The following is a 14,208-nucleotide window of genomic DNA, read 5'->3' as shown; positions in this document are numbered from 1 at the left end:
CAGAGAGCTAAGCGACTTTAGCATGTACTGCAAGGGAGCTTTCTACAAACCCTATTCTCTCCCCACCCACCAACTCCCTGTAAGTTTCTAGTCCACACCATTGGAGATGGGCTCGTCTGCTTGGCACAGCTCTGAGCTCCCGAGAACAGCCTTGAGAACACATAAAGGAGAGCCCTGCTGGACTGGAGCAAAGGCCCATCCTAGGCCAGCATCATCTTCTCACAGTGGCCAACCACATGCCATTGCAAAACTCTCAAGCAGGACATCAACACAGAGTACTCTCCCTTCCTGTGGTTTCCAGCGATGTTCAGGAGCATCGCTGCCTCTGGCGATGTCAGCAGAGCACAGGCACTGTGACTAGTAGCCACTGAGAGCTTTACCCTCTGTGAATTTGCCCAATCCTCTTTTAAAGCCATCCAGGCTGGTGGCCATCACTGCCTCTTGTGGAAGTGAGTTCCATAGTCTACCTTCCCAACATTTCATAGAAACATAGGAAGCTGCCTCTTACGGACACAGGCCATTGGGCCACTGAGCTCAGTACTGTCTACACTGACAGGCAGTGGCTCCGCAAGGATTTCAGGCAGAGTCGTTCCTAGACCTACCTGGAAATGCTGCAAGGAACCTGGGGCTTTCTGTAGGGAAGGTGGATGGATGCTCCACCACTGGGCTGCAGGCCTTCCCTTCTGCAACGAAACCAAGCTCCACAATTTTATTTTTTTTTAGTTCTCTGCATAATATTTTCCCCAAGGTTCACTTTGAACAGTCCAGAGAGAGGACCAGCGAGCCTCTAAAAGTCTATATGTATTTTCCGATCGGTGAGGGGATTCCCAGACAGTTGGAGTCAGTGAGCAACTAACCCAGAGCCCCCAGTCAAACATTAGTCAGGATAATTTAGGACTGTCAGCCAGAGAGATGCTATCAGCTCAGCGACCTCTGGGCAAGCAGTAACCCTAATGGGCTTATAATGGCCTTGCATTCCTTCAGGCGGGTTCCTGTGGGTTTTGAATGCCGGGAGAGATTCCATCAGGTCTAGAAAAGGCTGGTGGTGTGGATCAAAATAAAAGCAAGTTTGGTGGTGAGAGGGGCTTTAGCAAACCAAGTAGGATGAGGAGCAGTTGAGAAGAATACGGTATGCTTCGTTGGAGAAAAGAAAGTTAAAGTTCTTCAAATATCAGGAGGGCTGTCACATCAGGGCACGCTGTGGGCCCCACATGCACTACACATTTGAAGCAGTATCACACCACTTTGTCATGGCTTCCCGCAAAGGCTCCTGGGAGCTGTAGTTTGTTAAAGGTGCCGAGACTTGTGAAGAGACCCCGCCCCATCTCCTTTCACAGAGCTTCAATACCCAGAATTCCCTGGGAAGAGGGCCTGATAGTTAAATCATTCTGAGAATGGTGAATAACCCTAAAAGCCCCAAATACTTTTGTATTTCGTTACAGGAACGATGCATCAAATTTAATTAATTAAATAACAACAACAACAACTTCTTGATCATTTTAGGCACTCTTTTACAAGGTTCTGCACACACGCACAACGACTCATCTCCTACAGGCCCTGCAAACTTATCATAATGCAAACATCCTCAAATTTGTATTATCTACATAGGTGGAATATGTATGGAGCTGGGTGCAGAACTTTATTTATTTATTTACTATAAATAGCAAATTTATTTACTATTCTTAATAATAACGATTCTTATCTATGTAGTATTTTGTACACAATTGCATATTTATCTGCAACGCCTTAAATTACCATTCACCCAGTATGTGCATGTGTATAAAATATCATACGGATAAGAAGAAATCCAAAATTCTTATTAGAAATATAGACCGTGAAAATAATACGCTAAACAAGTATGTATCATCGTTCATCTCGCCCTCACTCCCAACCCTTCATAGTTTCCATTTTTTAAAAAAATCCCTCTTTAAAGATGGCAACAATAACTGTTCCAACTCCTGTCCAAATGATCAATCATCTGTACATCATCTAAGCCCTAATAATGCATGTGGATTGATCCAAGCCTTGCACTTTTATCATTCCAATAAACGATAAACGCAAGGTCCGCTTTCCCTATGATCTTTTCAGAAGTTTGCATTTTTAAAAGAAATTACTTTATTACATATAACAATGCAGATGTCTGAGAGGTGCAGAAACGAGCAAATGCTTGCCTCATGTTTGAAATCATATGGTCTACAACTTATTAGAAGGAAAATGATGCAGAGAGGAGAAGTGGTTATTGCAGAGGCTTTAAACAGTTCTACAGATAATAAGATCATGATACCATGGAAGCACGATGGAGCGGTCAATAATAGGTCCTGAAATACAATCAAAACCAGATAAGAATCATACTTTGCAGGAACTTGCCAGGCGTAAACGACCACCATGCAGCTGCATGGGCCATAGGTTTGGCTTTGCCCCTGAAAACTTGCAGAGAACGAGCAAGTTTTTCAGGTATAGCAACGAATAAGACCTTCTTAAATCCGGTATCATGGGAAAAAGCAGAATTAGTGCTCCGTTTTCTATTTCTATGCAAAGTAGACCCAGGCCCCCCAAAAGATACAGCTGCTACAGTCTTATTGCTAAGAGAAAAGGCTTTTGTCTCCACTGATCAAGTGCAGTTCCACCCCATATTTCTTTTTACGCAGAGCCAAACTCTTTGCTTTGAGCAGAATGTCCAACCAAGAAAGAAAAAGGGAGGGGAGAGGGGAAAGGCTGTTTAGATTCCACAAGTGCTTGAAGGATCGAGGGGGGAAATTGGGCAGCAGAGAGACACAGGTGGGGGGGGAGAGAGAGAGAGAGAGAGAGAGAGAGAGAGAGAGAGAGAGAGAGAGAGAGAGGCGGCCTTGTCACCGAGCATCTGGACTCAAGGAGAAAGCTGATCCCACGCCAAGGGATGACAAACGCTGGCTGTAAACAGCACCAGAGCGAGTTGCTGACGCTCCGAGAACCACAAGGTTACACTTCCCATCGCGGAGCGTCCAGGCGAAATTTTAATGGGCCAAGACCGACAGCAGGGAAATGAGAGGCCAAAATTAAAAATAATAATAATAATAATCGTAGATTACAGCCCCCCCCCCCGGCCTCAGTCCATTTGCCGCCACCGCTGCGGACAAAGGGCGCTGCTGCCTCCCCGTTAGAAGCAGAGCTTGCTATTAAAGATCGCAGAGGTTACTCCAAGGGGACTGGGCTGGGTTTTGATGAACTACAGCGGTGGTTTGGAGAGGACTTTTTGTTTTGTTTCGCTGGCTTAACAAATGGTGGTGATTAAAGTTTCTAGCTCTCAAGCTAATGGGACAGAAGCTTAGAAAGGTAAATGCAATGATGCTTGCAAAATATTGGGAGGGAGGGAGGGGGTCATGTCCCAACTCTCTCCCTCCAAAGACTTGTTCCTACATATTTACCCAGGGATGAGAGGCAGTCCTTTCTCAGCTGTTATGGCTAACCAATACTGACAGTCCCACCCTTTCTAATACTGTCCACTTCTTCTTTTTTTTAAAAAAAAGTATAAGAGAGACACCTGAACCTAGAAGCTGCTGCAACATCTTTTGCCGAAGTATCCTGCTCAATTGTGCAATGGGATGCTAGCACGTTTCAAAATGGGGGTGGGGAAAGGTGGGACAGCGCTCGTTTTGCTCAGGGACACATCCAAACTTGCCAGGAACCATGCTGAAACCGGCTTGCCCCAGTGAGCAACCTGGCTGCCAAATTCTGCACCCGCTGCAATTTCCAAACCGTCATCAGATGCAGCCCTACACATGATGCCTGTCCGAACGCAAGAAGCCCCGGGTAACTAATAAGCTCACGCTAGAGGTCTGCGGCACTGAACGACCAGCGAGTCAGGCCGTAAGTGGGGAGCGAATGGTCGATTAGTTAAAAGGGTCTCTACGGATGCGTGGCTGGAAGTGATGACGACACCTAAGCAGAAATGAAGAGGCTACGAGAGGAATAAGAGAGGGAGTAAGCGGAAAAAATTAATTAAAAAGGAAGCAGGATTGAAAGCCCCCGTTCCTTTTCCACATGAGCTCCGTGGTACCCTCACATGAATGAAGGTTCGTTGCGAGATCAAGATTATATTTCAGGGACACTGAATTTTATTTTGTATTTTCTTGATTTGTGCTGCGTTTTCCCCCCACCCCCCACCTTTTCCCAACGAATTATTTTTATCTTATATCTATGTCTATATATAGATATATGGCTGCGATGCGTTCCTCTTTTCCTCGGAGCAATTATGAAGCAGTATATAAAGAGCAGGGGAGATGATGTTAATTAAACAGAAGGTAATTTCTGTCAGCCCACAGGGCAGGGGGCAGAGAGTGAGCCGCCTGCCATTCTCCTTGGGAAGAAGGAGAAGAAAAATCAGTGCGAAAGCATAGGTACTTGCATCAGCAAGAAACAGCCTTAATTTTAAAAAAATATTGCAGACAAGAGCATGAAGGCACGCGAGGCAGCAAATCTGGAGCTCTGTCTGAGCTTCGTCCTACTAACAAACCCACTGAAATGAATGGAAATGACAGACGTAGGCCTGTTACACTTTTTGGTGCCTGCTTAAAACCTGCAAAAGGGACGCGGGTGGCGCTGTGGGTTAAACTATTTAGCTAAATATGTTAAGATAATTTAATTGGAAAAGCTTGCAAATAATAGATAGGCTTAGGATTCAAATATGTAAGCATAAGATTCAAGATGTTTAAAGATAAATTAGAAAGAATGAAAGATGTTAAGTCACTAAGTTAACTTTCTGAGAAAATTGATTTTGGAAAACTGTTAAAATGATATATAATGAATTCAACCAAGGGGATTTGAGGAAGTCACTAAATAATGTTACCAAGATTTAAACAGGATGTATGTTTGTTTGTGTGTCTGTTTGTGTGTTTCAAAATTTTTGGGAAAATTAATAAAATTTTTGAAAAAAATAAAAATAAACCACAGAGCCTAGGACTTGCTGATCAGAAGGTCGGCAGTTCGAATCCCCACGACGGGGTGAGCTCCCGTTGCTCGGTCCCTGCTCCTGCCAACCTAGCAGTTTGAAAGCATGTCAAAGTGCAAGAAGATAAATAGGTACCGCTCCAGCGGGAAGGTAAACGGCGTTTCCGTGTGCTGCTCTGGTTCGCCAGAAGCGGCTTAGTCATGCTGGCCACATGACCCAGAAGCTGTATGCCGGCTCCCTTGGCCAATAAAGCGAAATGAGTGCCGAAACCTCAGAGTCGGCCATGACTGGACCTAATGGTCAGGGGTCCCTTTACCTTTAAAACCTGCAAGCCTATCCAGTCATGCAAAAGCTACACTAGAGGAGCCTGCTGGATCAGACCAGCGGCCCCATCCAGTATCCTGTCCTCACAGTGGCCAGCCAGATGCCCCAATGGGAAGCCCACAAGCAGGTCCTGAGCACAACAGCACTCTCCTCATTTCTGATTCCCACTCTCCTTGTTTCTGATTCCCTTGTTTCTGTCCTGGTAGCTAAGGGCAGGAAAAGCAAACAATGGTCTACTTCAGGGATGGGGAACCCCTGGCCCTCCAGATGTTGTTGGACTCCAACTCCCCTCAGCCCCAGCCAGCATGCGCACAGATGATGGGAGTTGTAGTAGAACATCTGGAGATTTTGCAGTTTCTCCATCCATCCATCTATGGGGAGCATTCACATCCTTCCAGATGTTGCCAGACTCCAACTTCCACCAGCCCCAGCCAGCAAAGCCAGTGGTTAGGGGTGGTGATGAGAATAACATCTGGAGGGAAACAGGTTTCTCCCACCTTTGGTGTGGCGTGAGAAATTTGAGGGCGTGTAAGGCACATGTGTGAAACATCCCAGAATCCTCTGCACCTTGGAGGCCTTCTGCGGGAGGCCTTTCAATAGGGAAAGAGGTAGGGTCTGGGAATCTTAATTATGATGCTTTGTTCTATAGCAGGAACACCGAAATCTCAAAATCTGCTTGATGAGGAGCACGAAAGGAGGTTGAGATTTTGTAGAGGGTTTCCCTGATGAAGAAGCTGGATGTACTACAGTGGTACCTCAGGTTAAGAACTTAATTCATTCTGGAGGTCCGTTCTTAACCTGAAACTGTTCTTAACCTGAGGTACCACTTTAGCTAATGGGGCCTCCTGCTGCCGCCACCGCACGATGTCTGTTCTCATCCTGAAGCAAAGTTCTTAACCCGAGGTACTATTTCTGGGTTAGCAGAGTCTGTAGCCTGAAGCGACTGTAACCCGAGGTACCACTGTACTACCTCTCAGGTTAATCTGCATACACACAATACACCACACATTTCATTTTCATCAACGAATGGAGAAACTCTCTGCCAATAGAAGAGACCGGTTACGTGCCACAGTCCTCGAAAGAAAAATCTCTGATCAAGAGCAAGCGAGTCCTTCATGGGTGGTTGGAGATGACCCTCTGCTCACCCAGGAAAAGATAAGGAGAGGGGTCACTAAAGGTCAAAGTTCAGAGGTCACCTAGAGAGCACCACACATAGCGATACTTAGGTCCTTCTGTCTGAGACCAAGGAGTTGACCCTGAAAAGAAGTGGCCAAACAGATGCTCTTTTCAAGAGAACAAGCTGGTCAAAACAAAACACAAAAAAGCAACCACATGGACATGCAGCCCGTACCTGGTTGAGTTGAATTACATGAAAGCAAAGTTATTCTTTTGATTCCCCCACCCCACAAACGCAGGACTCACCAGAGCTTCGCGGGATGCTCCATTCTCAGCTCCAGAAGAAGAGCCAGTCTGTAAGAAGAAAAAAAACAAGGTTAGAGTGCCACCCAGTGGTCACTTCTAAGCACGCTTAGCTGCTCTGACATACATACAAACAAACAGGAGCCATGACTCGCCAGGAGAGCACCCACTTTGAATGCTAAAAGATCTCCGGTTCAATTCCCGACATCTCCAGTTTAAAAAGCACCAGGTCTTACTAGTGAGGAAGCACTGCTGTTTCGTCCAAAAGGGATGTTATTTAATATTTTCGATTGTGATATTTATGGAGATGTTGTCAAAAGAAGGTATGATTTACACGACTCCGGCAGCAAAGCTGGTGATCACTGAGCAAGGGAAACCTGTTCCAGATCTTTCTTTGGAGCATCGGCACCAGTTTATTTTGCTTATTTTATTTATTTATTAAACTTATTAGTCACTTGGCACCCAAAGGTTTCCAAGCAACTTAACGTTAAAGAAAAATATATGCACATACATAATAACGTAGCGGGGGCTGGGATAGTATAATACATTAACATCTCATTTAACACACAACTTGTGGAAAAGCAAAAACAGCATGCCAGCAATATCCAAACCATAAACGAAGCAATAGTCCCACCCACTAATTAGCAGATGAACCTCAACCAGTCCTTTTTTGAATGCAGCCGTTATGGAAAAGTTTACTCTGTGACTGAAACGTTAAGAAAAAAGGGGAGTCTTTTCACTTGATTTGGCATACTGATTTCACCTTGAGATCTGGCTTTTCAAAGAAACCGTCCATTCAGGCTTGGGAAATGTGGCAAGCAGGTATAATTAACTCATTGGTCTTGTACATATTTTAAATTACTTATTTAGCGTTTTTTGTTATCTTTCCTCTGCTGCAGTGTGAATTAAGTTGGAGTGATATGGGGCGATAACGCCTCTAAACAAGATGCATGCCCAAAGGTTTTGCCATGGTTTCTGTATGCAACACCTCCTTGCTTAAGATGCTTGCTACTCAGCCTTGCGCAAAAAGGCTTGCTGCCCCCTACAAATGCAGAAGAGAGGGGACAAAGACAAGATGAACCCCCCTCCCCACGTGCAGAACCAACAACCTTCAGAAGTTGTTCAGCATGGCCCACCAGTCCGGCCCCTGCTGTAAATTTCCCTAAAACAAGCAATACCAGTGAAAACATTTTTTTGACAACTGGGTAATTTATACCCACGCTAAGAGGCTGTGCTAATAAAAGGATGGCAGATTTATAAATCAACATGTGTGTGTTAAATTAGGGCAAAAAAATAATTGAGGGGCAGGCAACCAGCATGCCAAGCAGACCTAGGACGAAGGAATAAGAATCTTAAAAATAAATGACAGCTCAGGTTTCCTCCCCTGCAAGTGTTTTCATGCAAAGCTAACAAGGCACCAAAGCACGGAGCAATTAAGACCGTGGCCACGGTCCAAGGAAAAATTGGTGTGCACTTGGATCCAGTGAAATCACAGAATCACTCTGTGAGTGTTTTCACCAGACTGGAATGTGGCTTTGAATTCTGATCATACCTCTCAGTCACCTGGATGGAGGCTCTGTGTTTGTGTGTGTGTGTGTGTGTGTGTGTGTGTGTGTGTAGGAACCAGCCTGCTGTTCAAAGCTAAAATTTGCATCCATTGCTCCACCCACATCTGCTCTGGCCACGCCCACCACTGGAATGTGGCCCCTGGAAGGTTGCGCAGAAGAGAATATGGCCCTCAGGCTGAAAAACGTTCCCTACGCCTATGTGTTGCATGAAGAAGGATTTTCTTCTATCTGTCTTGAAACTTCCAATGTTCAGCTTCATTGGGAGCCCAAGAGTTCTAGGGCAAGAGAGGGAGTCAGCTGCCAGTCAGTGTAGGCCAGGCATAGGCAAACTCGGCCCTCCAGATGTTTTGGGGCTACAATTCCCATCATCCCTGACCACTGGTCCTGTTAGCTAGGGATCATGGGAGTTGTAGTCCCAAAACATCTGGAGGGCTGAGTTTGCCTATGCCTGGTGTAGGCAGTATCTCGCTAGATGGATGAACGGGTTTGACTACATATAAGTCAACTTTCTACAACCCTCTGTCTTAAGGGAAGGGCTGTAGATCAGTAGATCGTTCTGCCCGGACACTGAGGTCCAGCGCTGAAGGCCTTCTGGCGGTTCCCTCGCTGCGAGAAGCCAAGTTACAGGGAACCAGGCAGAGGGCCTTCTCAGCAGTGGCACCCGCCCTGTGGAACGCCCTCCCACCAGATGTCAAAAAGAAAAATAACTACCAAAATTTTAGAAGACACCTGAAAGCAGCCCTGCTTAGGGAAGCTTTTAATGTTTAATAGGTTATTGCATTTTAGTGTTTTGTTGGAAGCCGCCCAGAGTGGCTGGGGAAACCCAGCCAGATGGGCGGGGTATAAATAATAAATTATTATTATTATTATTATTATTATTATTATTATTATTGTAGTAGTAGAATTACAGAACGGCAAAGCTGGAAGGTACCCGAGGGTCATCTAGTCCAACCCCCTGCAATACAGGAATCTCAACTAGAATACCTGCCTTGCACACAGAGGGTCCTGGGTTCAACCCCCCCAGCATCTCCAGGTAGGGCTAAAAGAAGACTCCTGTCTCTGAAATCCTGGAGAGCTGATGCCAGTCAGTGAAGGCAATACTGAGGTAGATGTATCAATGGTTTTGACTTAGCATAAGGCAGCTTCCTATTTTCTATTTTTCATGTTTCCCCCCTCACGTTTGTAGAAACACTTTTCATGTCGGAAATGCACCCCCCACATGGAGTCCTAACATGCTCGCTATCATCTTCTCTCAGAAACCAGATCTCACTTTATTTTTTCCCCCCAAAAGCTGTATTGAATTTTACATAAATGTACAGATATATAAAAACTTCCGGGCTCCTCAGGGACCCGGCCTGAATGATTCACCCAATTAGATCTACATTTGGCTATTATGTAGGATATTGAACCACATCAATCAGTTCAGGTTAAGATGAAGGACTAAGAGAAAGAGACAGATGTCTTAAGAGAGGTCTCTAAGGAAACGGGGAGGGGGGTTCCTAAAAAAAAAAAAAGTACATTGTTGAGATCAAGGGCAGAGAAGCAGTGCTTTTGACCTACACAATCTTGTAGACCTCAGCCTTTTGGATAACTTTCAATTATTGTTCTTTTTAAAAAAATCCTATGCTTCTAGATCTCATGATTACTTGGAGGTGGGCTGTTAACAGAAACACTTAATGGATATAGTCATGTCAAAGGGTCAAACTCTTTTCCTCAAGAGATGTTCAAAATATTCCTTTAGTTATTATGAGACATATATGGATAACTACTTATTTGATCTGTATTTTTTAAAGTTGTAATTTTACTGTACTATGGGGGGAATCGCAAAAAAGAGGGGGGGTAACTAGAGCAGATGTTCTTAGAGCACACTGCTTGCTTTTTAAATGATGTAATCCTGGGCATTTGAACCCAGGTTGCTGCAAGACCTCTTTTGACACACGTACAGTTCCCACTTTGAAATACCATGCCTGGTCTTGCAGTAGGATTGCCGGGCTAAGATCAATTGATAAAAGACTTATAGTGACTTAACTGGTTTACCACTCTTGAAACTCAGGTTCACCATGTGATTTGAGGCTGGCACTGAGGAAGAGCAGGGCTCTCCCACTTTTAGCAGCTTGCAGTAAGCAGCAGTTCAACAGGTTAAACCTTTTCTAATACAGAAACCGTTGCGGGGAAAGCTTCACCTGTCAACAGCAGCCCTATTTGGAAATAGGAAGAAGTCGAAAGCAAGTGCCACTGTATTCTGCTCTGGTCAGACCTCACCTGGAGTACTGTGTCCAGTTCTGGGCACCACAGTTCAAGAAGGACACTGACAAACTAGAACGTGTCCAGAGGAGGGCAACCAAAATGGTCAAAGGCCTGGAAACAATGCCTTATGAGGAACGGCTAAGGGAGCTGGGCATGTTTAGCCTGGAGAAGAGGAGGTTAAGGGGTGATATGATAGCCATGTTCAAATATATAAAAGGATGTCACATAGAGGAGGGAGAAAGGTTGTTTTCTGCTGCTCCAGAGAAGCGGACACGGAGCAATGGATCCAAACTACAAGAAAGAAGATTCCACCTAAACATTAGGAAGAACTTCCTGACAGTAAGAGCTGTTCGACAGTGGAATTTGCTGCCAAGGAGTGTGGTGGAGTCTCCTTCTTTGGAGGTCTTTAAGCAGAGGCTTGACAACCATATGTCAGGAGTGCTCTGATGGTGTTTCCTGCTTGGCAGGGGGTTGGACTCGATGGCCCTTGTGGTCTCTTCCAACTCTATGATTCTATGATTCTATGACCCTTCCCTAGTGGTCAAGATGCATGAATAAAGGAAGCTGTCTGCTTCAGACTTGATGGACAGCGAAGAGGATATCAATGTGTCTGGTAGAGCTTAAGAGTGTACAGTGGTACCTCGCAAGACGAATGCCTCGCAAGACAAAAAACTCGCTAGACGAAAGGGTTTTTTGTTTTTTGAGCTGCTCCGCAAGACGGAAACGTCTTGCAAGTTTGTTTCCTTTTTCTTAACACCGTTAATACAGTTGCGACTTGACTTCGAGGAGCAACTCACAGAACGCGGTGTGGTAGCCTTTTTTGAGGTTTTTAAAGACTTTGGTGATTTTTGAAGCTTTTCCAAAACTTTCCCGACACCGTGCTTCGCAAGACGAAAAAAATCGCAAGACGACAAAACTCGCGGAACGAATTAATTTCGTCTTGCGAGGCACCACTGTACGAAGAATCTCACTGTTGAATCAGCCCTACAGCCCATGTAGACTGGCATCCTATACTCAAAGTGGCCAATCAGATGCCTCTGGGGAGCCTGAAAGCAGGACCCAAGCACAAAAGCTCTCCACTCCCCACCCCTTATGCTTTCCAGACCCTGGTGTGCAGATGCATCACTGCCTCCAACCTGGTTGGATTCAACCCTCAGTTTTAAAAGTTCTCAGGAATAACAAGGCTTAAGGTAATATGCAACTCTATGAAATAACGGGGGAAATTACAAATGAATTTTTATTCTGTTGGAAGTATACACCTGTAAGAAATTTAATAGCCAACAAATGTATACAGGCAACTGCCCATTTGTGCAGGGGTTATGTCCCGAGGCACCACATGCATAAATGAAATCACATATATTGGGAACACCATGGAAACCGCCTGCAGACACCCTCTAAACCTCTGGAAACCCTTGGAAAACTCTTTTAACAGCTCCACCACAATTGCTCCTCCAAACCTCCTAGCTCAAATTCCAGCTCTACACAGGCCTAAAAAAGTCAGTGCAAAAGCTCCTGGGATTGCACTTGCAAAGGCTCGGGGGGGGGGGTTGCTAAATGCTATTTTTGCACCATTTTTGCTGTTTCCACAATCTTCTCGGGCCATTTTTGCTCCTTTTCATGCCACGTCCAGGTTTGTAGCAATATGCAAGGTTGCACGTGCCTCAAACACATGTAAATGGGGAGTTGCCTGTACTTAAATATTTAAATATAATTAATAGGTTTGGGGGGGTTAGTTTTTTGTTTTTTTAGAATGATATTTATTTAGCAAATTAGTGATACTAGCAAAGCCAGCCTGGTATATATGCTAGTTTAAGCTACTTCTAGGATGATCCCTGTTTGTTAACTAGAGCTGCAATCTCTATACGCGCTTACCTAGGTGTGAGTCCTGCTAGCTCAAGGAAACATAATCCTGAGCTGACATGCTTGGGATTTGCACTGTAAATCCTTATTTATGTGGGGCTGAGAGCAGGACCTGGGCGCAGCAAGGACTCTCCCCTCCTGCAGTTTCTAGCAAATGATATTCAGAAGCATTGCTTTCTCCAAAAGTGGAGACAATAGGTATCTTTTGACTGAACCCAGGCTTCTTTCAGAGGTGGGATCAGGAAGGAGGGCAAGGTGCCTGAAACTGATGAATTCAACCACCCCCAGGTTTCCTGCAGTCTCTCTCTCTCTCCTTCCCCCTAAAGGGACAGAGCCTGAGAATATGAAGTTCAGCCAACTCCAAGGACACCAGAACTGGAGTGAGCCAAGGCAGAGGCAAGCACTTGCCCTCCAATTCCTATGCAACAGAGGAGATTAGGGATATGGGGTGGAAGATTTTCCGCAGGGGATGGGGGAGGATTCTGAAATCCAGAATGTTCCGTTCTTCTATTTTTCCATGCAAAACGTTCTCCCCCCCCCCCCAATTTCATAAGTCCAGTGAGGAAAGATTGCAGCTTTTGGAACTTTCTGATTTAGAGAAAAGGCAAGTAACATGGTAGAAATGTTTAAAATTATGCATGGCATGGAGAAAGTGGATAGAGAAAAGTCTTTTCTGCCTCTTTCAAAGCACTAGAACATGTGGACATCCAATGCAGCTGGAAGATTCAGTACAGATTTTAAAAAAGGACTTTCTTCATGCAGCGCATAGTTAACCTATGGAACTCATTCCCACAGGAGGCAGGGATGACTACCAACCTGGGTGGCTTTAAAAGAAGATTAGACAAATTAATGGAGAATAAGGCTAACAATGGCTACTAACCGTGATGGCTAGGCTCTGCCTTCCTAAGTCAGAAGCAGTAATGCTTCTGAGTACTAACTGTTGGGAACTACGGGAGGGGAGAATGCTCTTCTGCATGGGTCCTGTTTGTGGGTTTCTCACAAGCATCTGGTTGGCCACTGTGAGAACAGAATACCAGACCAGATGGGCCATCAGCCTGATCCAGAGGGCTCTTCTTATGCTCTTGCATAAGACAGTAACAATTAATGGACACCAGCTACAACCAGGGTATTTGGCAAGCTTAGCGGTTTCAATCTTTTCTGGAATTGCTTACCAAAAACAAGCAGACAGACTACGCTCAATCACTTCTCTAAGCCTTAAGAGTCTTCACCAACCTGTTTCCTTCAAAATATTTTGGACAGCATTGTGGACTACACATGCTGAAGCTGATAGGAATTATAGTCCAAAACATCTGGAGAATGCTACGTTGGCTCTGAAGCGATGCTCTTCAGCCTTGGGTCCCCAGATGTTCAACTACAACTCCCATTATCCCTATCACTGGTTAAATTACTTGGGGATGATGGAGCCTGTTGTCCAGCTTCTGGGGACCCAAAGTTTGAAAAACACTGGTCTAGAGAACCAGCAAATCACCCTCTCAAAATATCCTGATTTGCACAGGACAATCTCCTAGTTCAACTTTTTTCTAGAAAGCAGTTAAGGCACTAATGGCCAAACTTGACCCTCCAGCTGTTTTGGGACTACAACTCCCACCCATCCTAGCTAACAGGACCAGTGGTCAGGGATGATGGGAATTGTAGGCCCAAAACAGCTGGAGGGCCAAGTTTGGCTGTCACTGAGTTAAGGGGATGAGATTTCTTGCAGACCCCCCTCTCACTAGGCTAGTCCAAGCCAGGTCACTGTTTTCTTCCCTACACCCACAAACAATGGTCTACTCAGAGTAAAGCCACTGAAATTGATGAACCTAATTTAATCATGTCTGTTAACTTCAATGGGTGTACTCTGAG

General features: G+C 45.0%; 1 protein-coding gene across 1 annotated transcript in view; it reads right to left on the bottom strand.

Annotated features, from left to right (window-relative positions):
• Positions 1-14,208, bottom strand: part of PEX14 (peroxisomal biogenesis factor 14) — a 118,478-nt gene that overhangs the window by 99,360 nt on the left and 4,910 nt on the right. Inside the window, exon 2 of the mRNA XM_081016223.1 lies at positions 6,674-6,721. Within this exon, the coding sequence (XP_080872349.1) occupies positions 6,674-6,721 (48 nt within the window). The remainder of the gene's footprint in view (positions 1-6,673; positions 6,722-14,208) is intronic.

Source organism: Podarcis pityusensis (assembly GCF_964106645.2).
Source record: "Podarcis pityusensis genome assembly, chromosome: 8".
In the NCBI taxonomy this organism is placed as follows: Eukaryota; Metazoa; Chordata; class Lepidosauria; order Squamata; family Lacertidae; genus Podarcis; species Podarcis pityusensis.
The sequence above is the reverse complement of the archived record's forward strand: the minus strand, read 5'-3'. Positions and strand labels throughout refer to the sequence as shown.